Genomic DNA, 13,718 nt, shown 5'->3' with positions numbered 1-13,718 from the left:
GCCTTTTCCCTTTAATCTAGTTTTATTCTCTTCTACCAGTGATGTCTAGCCCTTCAGATACAGAGAAGTAAACAATTTGAGGTAACTCATTATACTGGATCACTTAGCTATCTGAACTAGATGACTCCAGTTTGAAATAGTTTTTACAATGTTTTCTCTTCAAATAAAAAGCACCTTTTGGGAGTTCTGATGGCCTAGTGGGTTAAGGCTCCTGTGTTTTCACTGCCGACGCTCTGGTCACTACTATGTGGCACAGGTTCGATCCCTGACCCAGGAACATCCACGTACTGCCGGTGTGGCAAAAATTTTTTTAAATGCTTAAAAAGAGAGAGAGAGAACCTGAAATAAATACTCCAACTCTCATTTTAAAAGTAAAAAATTAAGAAATAGGAGTTCCTGTCGTGGTGCAGCGGGAACAAATCCCCGGCTAGGAACCATGAAGTTTCGGGTTCGATCCCTGGCCTTGCTCAGTAGGTTAAGGATCCGGTGTTGCCATGAGCTGTGGTGTAGGTTGCAGACGTGGCTCGGATCCTGAGTTGCTGTGGCTCCGGCGTAAGCCGGCAGCAACAGCTCTGATTAGATTCCTAGCCGGGGAACCTTCATATGCCACAGGTGTGGCCCTAAAAAGACAAAAAGACAAAAATAATAATAATATTAATTTTAAAAATAAATAAAAAGCACCTTTTCTTTATAGGAAGATTAGGAATTTTGAAATGCAATTTCAACATACAGGCTTATTTATCTAGTAAGATATTTAAGTCTCTGGTAACACTGTTTACCTCTAAAAAAGAACAATGGAAAAGGGACAGGAAAAAGACTTACTTTTCACTGTATATACTTTTTATCTTTTGAATTTTGTCCATACATATATTTTTCCTATTGAAAAAGCTATTTTTTTAAATTAATATTTAATACCTAGGAGTTCCCGTCGTGGCGCAGTGGTTAACGAATCCGACTAGGAACCATGAGGTTGCGGGTTTGGTCCCTGGCCTTGCTCAGTGGGTTAATGATCCGGCGTTGCCGTGAGCTGTGGTGTAGGTTGCAGACGCGGCTCGGATCCCGCGTTGCTGTGGCTCTGGCGTAGGCCGGTGGCTACAGCTCCGATTCAACCCCTAGCCTGGGAACCTCCATATGCTGCGGGAGCGGCCCAAGAAATAGCAACAACAACAACAACAAAAAAAAAAGACAAAAAGACCAAAAAAAATATTTAATACCTAATCTTGGTCTTTTGGCTGGTACTTCATCAGTGTCCACTGTAGAAAAGAGACTGCTGAAAAAAGAGAAGAGAGACATTAATATATATGCATATATGTTCATATACATACATTTCTATTTCTATAAGTAAGCTTACTATTCAAACACACCCTCTTCCATTCACTCTGTCATAAAATGAGATCTAACTGATGTTTATGCTATAGTAGGTCTTCAGCTTTTGAGGATGTGGAGATCTAAAATTCCCTATTATATAATCATGTGTAGTCTGGCTAGACTACAAACATGAAACTGGCCAGAAATCTTTACTAGCAAACGAATATAGGTAAAAGCTTAGGACCAGTCATTCCCTTTCTCTCCAAAAATGATTTAAGAACAAATAATTTCCTTCTGAAAGACGACAGCTTCCCCAGAAGAAAATCATTTTTTACTTCAGATAGAAGTAGACAATTTAGGAGTTCCCGTCGTGGCGCAGTGGTTAACGAATCCGACCAGGAACCATGAGGTTGCGGGTTCGGTCCCTGCCCTTGCTCAGTGGGTTAACGATCCGGCGTTGCCGTGGGCTGTGGTGTAGGTTGCAGACGCGGCTCGGATCCCTCATTGCTGTGGCTCTGGCGTAGGCCAGTGGCTACAGCTCTGATTCAACCCCTAGCCTGGGAACCTCCATATGCCGCGGGAGTGGTCCAAGAAATAGCAAAAAGACAAAAAAAAAAAAAGAAGTAGACAATTTAAGAATTGTCTACTTAAAAGACAGTTCTGGTGTTCCCATCGTGGCTCAGTGATTAACGAATCCAACTGGGAACCATGAGGTTGTGGGTTCAATCCCTGGCCTTGCTCAGTGGGTTAAGGATCCAGCGTTGCTGTGAGCTGTGGTGTAGGCTGGCAGCTACAGCTCCTGATTAGACCCCTAGCCTGGGAACCTCCATATGCTGTGAGTGCAGCCCTAGAAAAGACAAAAGAAAAAGACAGTTCTTAGCCAGAAAAGGGTGTTATATTTAACTGCGTTTTTATCATGGAAACTATATTACAGTGATAAAGAATTTGGAAATTCAGAAAAGTTTTGGACCTATATCTCAAGAATTTGTAAATTCAGAAAAGTTTTTGGACCTATATCTCAAGGTTAAAGCTTCAAAGTTAACCATCTTTCTTTTCATTTCTTTTTTTTTTTTTTTTTTTTGCTTTTTAGGGCTGCACTTACGGCATACAGAACTTCCCAGACTAGGGGTCCAATTGGAGCTATAGCTGCCGGCCTACGCCACAGTTCATGGCAATGCCAGATCCTTAACCCACTGAGCGAGGCCAGGGATCGAACCTGCAACCTCATGGTTCCTAGTTGGATTCATTTCTGCTGAGCCATGACAGCAACTGCTATAATCATCTTTCTAAAGATGATTAGGAATGATCCTATTTACAAAAGAAAAAACAGAATAAATCTCAGGAGAATACCATTTGGTTCATAACTTTCAACATCCCACCAAGACTTTTTGGCTTCATTTGGACTGAAAAATGGCTTACAATGAAGAGTTTATATCAATTAAGGATGTATAATAAAGAACAGGATTTTGATCTACAAGCCAGTTTCCCTGACCATCAGAGATTTGCATTAAAAATAAAGGACGAGGGAGAGGGAATTAACATTCCCTTATTCAATAAATATATACCAAGTGCCTGTCATGCTCCAGCCTCTGCACAAGGCCCTTGGAGTAGAATAAACAAATACTACCCTTATATGCATTAAGCATCATTTTAGGCACAACTTGTATTCAAATGATCCTTCTATTAACTCCACAGAAAATTACAAAAAACACAATGAAATCTTGCCCTCTCTAGAACATAGGATGGAATTTAGCCCAAAGCCAATTTCATCAATGAGCAGCATTCTTAGATTCATGTATTAACTAATCATCTTTGTCTCAAGCTCCTAGAAACCAACCTTCAATGTTGAGGCTTAATAAAAAATTAAGCTGGAGTTCCCGCCGTGGCGCAGTGGTTAACGAATCCGACCAGGAACCATGAGGTTGCGGGTTCGGTCCCTGCCCTTGCTCAGTGGGTTAACGATCCGGCGTTGCCGTGAGCTGTGGTGTAGGTTGCAGACGCGGCTCGGATCCCGCGTTGCTGTGGCTCTGGCGTAGGCCGGTGGCTACAGCTCCGATTCAACCCCTAGCCTGGGAATCTCCATATGCCGCGGGAGCGGCCCAAGAAATAGCAATGACAACAACAACAACAAAAAAGACCAAAAAAAAAATTAAATTAATACCTGACCACTAAAAGTTGGGTGTGGGTATGTACAGACTTAGTATGGTATTTTATTCTCTCGATTAATTCTTAGGGAAGGGGGTGGACAAAATGAAATGGGACAAACCAACAGGTAAATGCAAAGAACATCTTTTAGTTTCTCCAAAATTTTAACAGAATTTTAGAGTACAGACTAGTGATCTTTTTAAAGTAATCAGATATCTATTTTTTTTCTCATACACTAATTCTAAAGCACAGAATCACTCTCTCCCCTCCCGACAACACACACACACACACAGTTTGACAGCTGTTTTAGAACAAGACAGCTGCTGTCTCTTGTTGCTAAGAGAACAGTACGTGTAGTCAAAAGGGCTTTGGGCAAGCTATGATTCTCACCTCCCTTAACTGCGCTTATTGCGCACAGATGACACCTGGGGGTGTGCTTTGCAAACAGTGAGCCACAACAAAGACAGTTTTCCTTCAATTTTCAGTATTCAACCTAAGAGCAGCAAAATATGACAAAGCTCTATTTGTTAACAACAACCAGCTTGGGCTCTGATGAGACAGATCCTAACCATCAACTACTGGCGCCTTCCATCATCAGGAGCCGCATCCACACAGCGGGGAGGAGCGACTACGTCACCAGGACGCCCGCGATCCGCACCTCGACCGCCTCCGCCCAGCTACCTGTGTCTGCCGAGCGGGGCCTGCCTGGTTGGGTCAGCGCTAGGCTAGCCGAACCCGGGGTGGGGGAGGGGGAGCGCCAGGCCGGCGTTCGGCCCCCTCTCCTCTCACCTGTTCGAGCGCCGCCTCTTCAGGAGAGCCCGGGAAGAGGGCACCGGCCGGTCACAAAAACGGAAAATGGTGCCGAGAATCCTAACCAGCCATTTGTACATACCAGGCCCAAGCAGCAGCGGCGGCCGACACACCCCGAGACGCAAACCCCAGAGCTGTCGCCGCCGCTGCCGCCTTCGCCGCCTCGGCCACCACCGCCAAGGCTCAGTCGCCGAGTTGTGACGCGGTCTAGGGCCCACAGATACAACGTCCCTAGAGCTACAGGAGGCCCCCGCTAGCCACCGCTCCTGACGTCACCTCCTCCCGCCGGACCGGAAAGCATCCTCATTCTCAGTTTGCGCACGCGCAACCTAGGTCCCCACCTCCTGAGCCTAGCAACCAGAATGCCTGCGGGACGGTTCCAGTCCAATCGCTGACGAGATCGCAAGGGATGTGGGCGGGGTTTTCTCTTCGGCGGAGCCAATCCTGAGACTGCCCGAGGGACAAGCCCACCGGCCGCACAAGAGCGCTCTCTACCCTGGAGTGAGCGCTCCGGGGGCTTGCAATACTGCAGGTGATCATTAAATGTTTGTTGAATGCACAAAATAAAGGTTAGTCAGGCTAGTTAACAAACGTTCACCCTGCTAGGATCCCTTTACTTTGCACATACTTTATGCCTGGTATTTTTACACGCAGTCAACTTCATTTCTCTCAGCAACCTCAGGAGATGCAGAACCTTGTGCCCACTTTTATTAATCAGTAAGGAAATCGAGGGATAGAGCGATTAAGTAATTGCCTACGGTCACAAAACTAGCTAGTAACACGGCTGGAATTTGAACCAGGGTCTGTGTACCAACACCAGTCTCTTGCCCTTGAGATCAGTCTACACCTCAAGACAATTGGTTGTAAGTAAACTGCACTTAAGTTAAATTTTTAAAAAGATGATTGGGAGTTCTCTTGTGGTACAGAGGGTTAAGAACCAGGTGTCATCATTGCAATTGCTAGAGTCCCTGCAGTGGCACAGGTTGGATCCCTTGCTAGAGAACTTCCGTAAGTCCTGGGCATGGCCAAAAACAAAAAAGGAAAAAAAAAAGGCTGTTGTGATAAAGGTGGGTACAGAGTGCAGTAGGAGCCAGAGAAAGGAAAACTGGCTGGGAAAAGGACGGGAAGGGCAGAACTCAAAAAAGTCTTCACAGACACTTAAGAATGGAAGGCTCCCTGTGGCCTACTAGTAGTACCTACTAGTACCCCCTGAGCTGCCAAGAAGTCCTGTTAACTACTCTCCCTCTCTTGTCTAGAGGTTCCCAGTAATGATCAACAATAGAAAAATAACCACCCTTCTTATTACTGGAAAATCCAGTCCCCTACCTAACACTCCTGGGAATATGCAAAGGTTTTCTTGCCCACGAATCCATCCCTGGAAATACTTGATCTTTAATCGGTGATTCAGTTAAGGTTGGACTTCCAGACTTGCTTGAACTTCAACAGAGACACTCCCTAGTACAGCCTCATCCTTGTTCAATAAATATTTTTCTGCAGCAAGCCACCTCCTAGAGCCACAGAACCACCAGCTACCCACCTGTGGCTACCCACCACTCTGGCCTGGGTTGGGGATAGGAGCAGTTCCTGGAGGGTAGAAGCAAATCCTAAATGTGGGCATGGGCTCCTCCCTCAATTCCCTGAAATATAGCTAATACCAGGCCATTACAGATAGTCTGGGAATAACAGAATTACAAAGCTGAGAAAGTTTAGAAGTGGCTATTACAAATACAGCATCTAGGGAGTTCCCATCATGGCTCATCAGAAACAAATGTGACTAGTATCCATGAGGACACAAGTTCAATCCCTGGCCCCGCTCAGTGGGTTAAGGATCCGGCGTTGCCATGAATTGTGGTGTAGGTCACAGACACAGTTCGGATCTGGTGTTGCTGTGGCTGTGACCTAGGCCGGCAGCTACAGCCCCGACTGGACCCCTTGCCTAAGAACCTCCACAAGCCGTGAGTACGGCCTTAAAGAGACAAAAAAAAAAAAAGAAGAAGATGATGAAGAAGGCTACCAGCAGGGCAGTTCAGCTGTGTCCCAAAAGTCCCATCTACTATAAAAGCTGGTCTTTGCTTTGGTCAAACCAAGAACATTCAAGTATCAGGAAGGAATTCTCCAAAACAAAGGAGTGGCCTTCATTCGAAACATAAACCAGAACACCCCCAGGTTGCTTTAGAATAGCAGCTTCTCCCAGGTCCTGGCCACTAAGATTTAAGAAACATTGGCATCATGTCACAGAGAAGTCTAGTACAACATCACAACGCATTTTTTTTTCTGCCTCATTGGAGCAAGTACCCAATACTGGAATGTCGGTCACCCGCCAAGACAAGTCGGAGTGCTTTGGAATTACAGACCTCAGTCCATATCTCTGGACCTCATCAACAAACAATAACTATGCCAGCCCTTCCATGAGCACAACCCCCCACCGCCACCACTTTGTGTCCTCTTAGTGTCTCTAGTCACCCTCTGAAGTGGAGAAAGAAAGGGGATTCAGCCTTACAGTCGCTTCCGCTTGGGTCTTGTCTGCCAGTTGGTGCCTTCGATGTCCTGTCGTCCACAGTAGAGGTAAGGACCACTGTCCATCCACTGACCAAGGAGTGGGATTATCCTTACCCCCAAATCCACCACTGCTGCAGCCATTCCCAGACCCAGGAACTCTTCACCCGAGGCCCAGAGGAGAACTCCAAAATCACATGGAGTTACAAGGATGTTGAGGTTTCTGCTCTTGGTTTGAATAACTTGCACCCGTGCTCCGGCAGAGGAGCACAACCTCATGGCTTAAGTTTTTGTAGGGTATTTCACCCGATTGCCCTAGTTTTCTAAAAAGATTCCCTTCCTCCTGTGGAGATCCTCTCCTTCAGGCCTTATCAGTGCCCCTCCCCCACCTTTCTCAAAACCTACCTCCTCTCCACAGAACAATGAAAACCCAGCCCTCCAATCCATTCTTTAGTCTTGCAGATTTTCCCTTTGCCTGCATTCTTGGAGTGCTGAAAGATTTCCTCTCAGCTTTGTTTTTGCTGACCCCTGTTGGAAGGGAGATCTGCGCCATTTGATGGGAGGGGGTAGGGGCCCATAGAGGAGATGTTGGCTTGGGCCTAATGTACCTAAAATCTAACATAGCTCACCACTTTGAAGATTAATTCCCTTCCAGGCACCAACTCCTCTGGTACTCAAGAAAAACATGTCCTTTTGGTCTTCTGGTCTTTTTTTTTTTTTTTTTTTTGGGTCTTTTGTCTTTTTATGGCCGCACCCTCAGCACATGGAGGTTCCCAGACTAGGGGTCGAATCAGAGCTACAGCTGCCAGCCTTCGCCCCAGCCACAGCAACGCAGGATCTGAACCAAGTCTTCAACCTACACCACAGCTCTTGGCAATGCCTGATCCTTAACCCACTGAGCAAGGCCAGGGATCGAACCTGCAACCTAATGGTTCCTAGTCGGATTCGTTTCTGCTGCACCACAAGGGGAACTCTTGGTCTTATTCAAACTGTCTGATAATAACTTTGGCTTTATTATGCCAAAAGCAGGTAGAGCTGTCTTGTCCTAGATTTCATTACATTTGCTCACATCAACTGCAAATGGCTTGGCCTGCCTAATGTGGAGAAATAACAGCACCAGGCCTTCCCTAAGTCTATTTCTGAGTCTGTAAAACAGAGTTCATCAAACCTGCCTCTCAGATCTGTGGGCACAATAAACAAGTTTATGTATGTGAAGGGATTACTTCAAGGCCCAGCATAGCTAAGTGTTCAGTGTTTCTCTTCCCTCCACTTCCTTCTTATATCTAAAAAGTCATTTAACTTGCCACTTCTGCATCCTACATTTACCACAAATCTGTCCCTTCCCCTTTCTAAGGCTGCTCACCTTGAGCTCTAACCCTCCCCCTTCACTGAGGGAACTAAGCTGCACAGGAAGGGTGATCCAAGTCTTAACAGAAAACTGCTAGAAAAGAAAAAAACGGAGAGCACCAAAACTAGTTAGAACCCACCAGGCCCCAAGATGGCAGAAAACCTGACCTCCAGGAGACCTTGAATCTCATTATATGCTCATTGTAATACATTTGCATGCTAAATAGCATACCCACCCAAGCCCTGACAGTTGTCAGTTGCCATGGCAACAGCTAGACGACCCCATACAAGGACTGAAAATGGGTGTTGTCCCAGTTCCCAGCATACCACACCCCCATTCTCAGATAAGTCCTGAATAATCTTCCCTCTTTTTACTCAATTCTCTCCTGTTACCTAGACCCTCCTATACACAAGGTGTCGCAGGCTGAGGCAGCTTGAGAAGTTAATGTGCAAACTAAATTCCTACTTCTCCATTCTCCGGCCATCAAATAATGCTTGTACCGTTTCAGTCTCAGCATCTGTTTTGTTTTTGGCTGTCAAATCCGAAAAGAAAAAGAACCCTCCCAGTTAAGGCAGGGGGCTTTGGCAGGGTTAGGGCCCAAGTGCGGGTCCTTATAACCAATTCAGTAACACAAACCCATCAAAATTACTGTTGTTCAGGAGCTCCCTGGTGGCTCAGTTTCCATTCCTAGAGCCAGAACTTCTACATGCTACCAGTATCAGAAAAAAAGGAAAAAAACATTACTGTGGCTCAGGGCTTGATCATTTCTCACACCATTGCAACAGCTGCCTCCTCTTCTACCCTGTCCCCCTTCTATTTTTAGGATCTCTCTTTCTGTCTTTTTTGGTTGTTCTGTTGTTGTTAAGGAAGATAAATTTATATTATTGTTCTTATTTATTAAGGAAAGTAAATGTAGAAGTTATTACATTTCTAGTTTTCTGTTACTGAGCCACTAAAAATGGTTGGGTTGACTTTCACCAAATTTGGAAGGTTTATTTACAGTAAGTCTGACTTAAAGTATATGTGGCAACCCTAAAATTCTCTTTGGATTGCCCTAGGGAGAACCTCAAAAAGAGATACAGGTACCTCTATGTGCAGTTGAGGTGCAGCCAGAAGAGAAGGAAGCTGCCTGGTAGGAAACACCTTCCTCATCTAGAGAGCATGAGCCCCTCAAATCGTTCACGATGATTCCAAATGGAGGCCCAAGTCAAAAGTTACACGGAGAGACTTTCCAAATTACAGGGGTAGATTTTTCCATAGAGTTTTGCTTCTCACAAAGACAACTCTGCATGCTCCAAGGAATAATTGTCTAAAGGTACAGAATTCCTATGACCAATGCTTGGGAAGCCATCTAAATAAAAATAAAAACAAACCTGACTCTAATAGTAGATTTTATTAATTAATTAATTAATTTATTTATTTATTTATGCTTTTTTAGGGCCGCACCAGCAGTATACGGAAGTCCCAGGCTAGGGGTCAAATAGGAGCTACAGCTGTTGGGCTAGGCCATAGCCACACAGCCACAGCAGCTTGCTCCGGATCTGAGCTGCCAGCCGAGTCTGCAACCTACACAACAGCTCACGGCAATTCCAGATCCTTAACCCACTGAGTGAGGCCAGGGATTAAACTACATCCTCATGGATACTAGTCAGATTTGTTTCCACTGTGCCACAATGGGAACTCCCTAATAGATTTTAAAACAACAGTTTAAGTTCCAAATAGATCTAAAAAGCATGGTACCAGGGAACTTTAAATATTGAACTTTTCTCTGACATTTTTTATTGATTCCTTCTTTTCTAATGACCTTTTAGTAAATGAAAAGCGTTTTGCCTGTGTTTTGCCAATATGTGTCCTTGCTAGAGCAGTCAGTCTCTCCCTGAAATGTTCTGAACAGCACTCCAAAAACAAGCAGTTACTGAAAGCACTGGACTTGATCTGATTTTGTTTGATACATTGTAAGGAAATCATGGTTCCTAAAACAAAGTAGCTCTATTCCATGAAAAATACTTCCTAGGACAGAAAAGTACTAGGTAGACATTTTCCTCCTTGTTTTGTAATGAACTACTAAAAAAATTATTCACATACTGTTTTTAAGTTGACATAAATATATTATTACATATTTGTTATTGCATTTATTATATATTATCATATCTATAACATATTATTTATTGCATATATGTATTATTATATAGTAGTAATATATTAACATATAAGTAATGAACAAGAAAAAAGCTAAGTTCCCACTTCCTTGAAGATGAAATCCAATATCTTAAGCATGACAAATTTTTCACAACCTGTCTTCAAATTATCATTCCCTGTTCATACACACCACAGTCTCAATCCGCACTTTTTTGTTTGTTTGTTTGTTTTGTCTTTTTGCCATTTCTTGGGTCGCCGCGCCATATGGAGGTTCCCAGGCTAGGGGTCGAATCAGAGCTGTAGCTGCCTGCCACAGCCACAGCCACAGCAACTCAGGATCCTTAACCCACTGAGAGAGGCCAGGGATCAAACACGTGTCCTCATGGATACTAGTTGGGTTTGCTAACCGCTGAGCCACGACAGGAACTCCCAAAAGACACTTCCTGAGTGGAACTTTTCCAATGGCTCCTTCTGGGATTTCTAGCATCTTACTGCTTTCTTCTCAGTTCTATGGACTGTGTGCCCATATCTCTATATTATATTGTATTGTAGTAGTAGGTATAGGTATAGTAGTAGTAGTAAGCATGGTAGGAGTAATAGCAATAGTAAAGTATCTGTCTCCTTGAGGGAAAGAGCCATCTCCTATTTTTTCATTATTATTATTACATTATTTTAAGCTCCGGAAATGTTCAATAAATGAAGTAATGAAGAAATGAAACATGGATTTGGGAAAAGTTACCTTGACCTCCTTATAGAATATGATTCAAGGAAGCAGACTTATCTTTCCAAGCTTGAACCTCAAGTGAGAGATGTCAGGGTCACTGATGTGGATGAAAGGACAAAAGTACACTACAGTGAGTCATATACCAGCATGGAGGCCTCAACCAGGGTGGGAGGGGACAGAGGTCAACTTTCCTGATTGCCGAAGCCAATGAGCGTTATAAAACCACCTCCCCTCTGTTCTATGACACTTCCATACCTGTTTTTCCTGTCCATGCATTTGTAAGCTTGCCTGCCTCTTTCTACTCTGTTCTCTGTAGCAAGTGATTTCCAGATTAAAAAAAAAAAAAGAGTCAATACGCAATACCAAAGTGGAAAGGAGGAAAATTGTGAGTTGCAAAAATAGTACAGGGATGTCCCTTATACACTGACTTGGTTTCCTACAATTGTAACATCTTATATAACGAGAACACACAATCAAACCCAGAAAATTGATTTTGATAAAATCATAGACCTTGCTTAGAATATATATACACTGTTATATGCTCTGGTGGGTGTGTGTGTGTGGTTTTAAGCAAACTTATCCCCCACATAGATTCGTACCATCACCACCACAATCAAGAGAAGGAAGTAATCCACCTCAAAGACTCCTTGTGCCACCTCTGTATTACTCATTCTCTGTTCCGCCCTTCCTCACTTATCTTTCCAAACTTGAACCTCAAGTGAGAGGTGTCAGGGTGATCATCCCCAGCCTTTGGAATGTTTTATATTTGTTTATATTTGATATTTTTCACTAATCCAAAAGAGTGGGGATAAGTTCTCCCACTGATTCTTGTGCTGTGTTGAATGCTGGAAGGAGGAAGGAGCACACAGAGCCAAGAAGTTAGGGGACTTTCTGTGCCCCCAGCAGCAAAATCATTCACAGTAATACAAAGAGGCCTCCCAACGGAAATGATTCTTACTCCTATAATTGGCTAGTTTCCAGGAAAATGTACATTGGCTCTGCCTAGATAAACACTTGGCATGGTACTAAAACTGACAGAAGTTCAACAATTTTTTATCAGACAAGTACACTGGTTCAACAAGGACAATGCATTCTTAACACATTCTAAGAGAATGTGAAACAATTCTCCTTTTGTTCCAGAGGGCAGTTGTTTTCAAATTAGTAAAGCTTATTGCAAATGGAAAAATAAAAAAGCTAGTAGGTCACCTGTTTGGTTTTCCTATTTATGTATCCTAATTATTTCTCCAAGCAGGAGACAAAAGGCAAAAACTGACTTCGGTGCTGGCTAAAATTATTTACCTGAAACATCACTGCTAAAAGGTGCTCTTCATTCCTGCACTCCCACATGCTTCTCCACCTGATCCTCTTCTCACTTCTGTGCAGCCTACCTTCTGAGGGGAGGGAAAGGCACAGGTTTTTTTTTTTTTTTTTTTGGTCTTTTTGCTATTTCTTGGGCCGCTCCCGCAGCATATGGAGGTTCCCAGGCTAGGGGTTGAATCGGAGCTGTAGCCACCGGCCTACGCCAGAGCCACAGCAACGAGGGATCTGAGCCGCGTCTGCAACCTACACCCCAGCTCACGGCAACGCCGGATCATTAACCCACTGAGCAAGGGCAGGGACCGAACCCGCAACCTCATGGTTCCCAGTCGGATTCGTTAACCAATGCGCCACGACGGGAACTCCAGGCACAGGTTTTGTGACCAGTTAGGTACTAATGATAGCCGCGAATGCACTTACCTTGGTAGTAAGTGCAGTGTCAAGAACATTATTTACAATACCTCATTTAAACCATATAACAACCTGGTGAGATGTGCAGTTTTATTATCTTCGATTGGTTGATTGAGGAGTTCCCATCACGGCTCAGCGGAAACGAATCCGACTAGCATCCATGAGGATGCAGGTTCAATCTCTGGCCCTGTTCAGTGGGTCGGGGATCCGGCATTGCGGTGAGCTGTGGTATAGGTTGCAGACACAGCTTGCTGTGGTGTGACGTAAGCGGGCAGCTGCAGCTCCGATTCGACCCCTAGCCTGGGAACTTCCAGATGCTGCAGGTGCGGCCCTAAAAAGAAAAAAAAAAAAAAAATAGATTGATTGTCTTTTTAGGGCCGCACCTGCAGCATTTGGAAATTCCCTGCCTAGGGGTCGAATCGGAGCTTCAACTGCCAGCCTACACCACAGCCACAGCAATTCAGGATCTGAGCCTGGTCTGTGACCTACACCATAGCTCTCAGCAATGCTGGATCCTTAAACTACTGAGCAAGGCCCACATTCTCATGGATACTAGTCGGGTTTGTTACTACTGAGCCATGATGGGAACTCCCTCTTATCTTCAATTTACAATTAAGAAAACTAAGAGTTAGGTGAGTTAAATGTTTTGCTTAAGTCCACAATACTAGTAGGTGGAAAACATGGGATTTGAACCCTGGTCAGTGGCCCACTGCTAGGGGAATCGTGGCATTCATTAGGTCTAAGGTGTGACGGTGCATATGGAAGTTTCTTGGCTAGGGATCCAACTGTTGGATTCTTAACCTGCTGAGCCACACAGGAACTCCTTTACATAATACTCTTAAAAGCTCCCCCTGCAATTCTTATGTACAGATTCCTTGAACAGAATTGCTAGAATATACTTCCTGAAAGGAATCCCCTGCAATTTAAATGGGGTGCAGGGACAGAGAACTGATAAACCTACATAAGAAATGCTGTCACTTCATAAACATGTAATTCAGATCAGCAATGCTAAATGACTGG

General features: G+C 44.2%; 1 protein-coding gene across 5 annotated transcripts in view; it reads right to left on the bottom strand.

Moving 5' to 3' along the window:
* SENP2 (SUMO specific peptidase 2) overlaps window positions 1–4,554 on the bottom strand; it is a 40,976-nt gene extending 36,422 nt beyond the window's left edge. For 2 of the 5 annotated variants that reach the window (XM_047788323.1, XM_047788332.1), the window contains exons 1-2: window positions 4,243–4,554; window positions 1,215–1,270 (exon numbers count right to left, since the gene is read on the bottom strand). In XM_047788323.1, the coding sequence (XP_047644279.1) occupies window positions 1,215–1,270; window positions 4,243–4,343 (157 nt within the window). In that variant the 5' untranslated portion in view covers window positions 4,344–4,554. The remainder of the gene's footprint in view (window positions 1–1,214; window positions 1,271–4,242) is intronic. The other 3 variants (XM_047788301.1, XM_047788306.1, XM_047788316.1) reach the window with 3 other exon arrangements.
* Window positions 4,555–13,718: the final 9,164 nt, after the last annotated feature.

The sequence above is a fragment of the Phacochoerus africanus genome, chromosome 1 (assembly GCF_016906955.1).
Source record: "Phacochoerus africanus isolate WHEZ1 chromosome 1, ROS_Pafr_v1, whole genome shotgun sequence".
Taxonomy (NCBI): Eukaryota; Metazoa; Chordata; class Mammalia; order Artiodactyla; family Suidae; genus Phacochoerus; species Phacochoerus africanus.
Note: the sequence above shows the minus strand (reverse complement) of the source record. Positions and strands in the feature narration are given on the sequence as shown.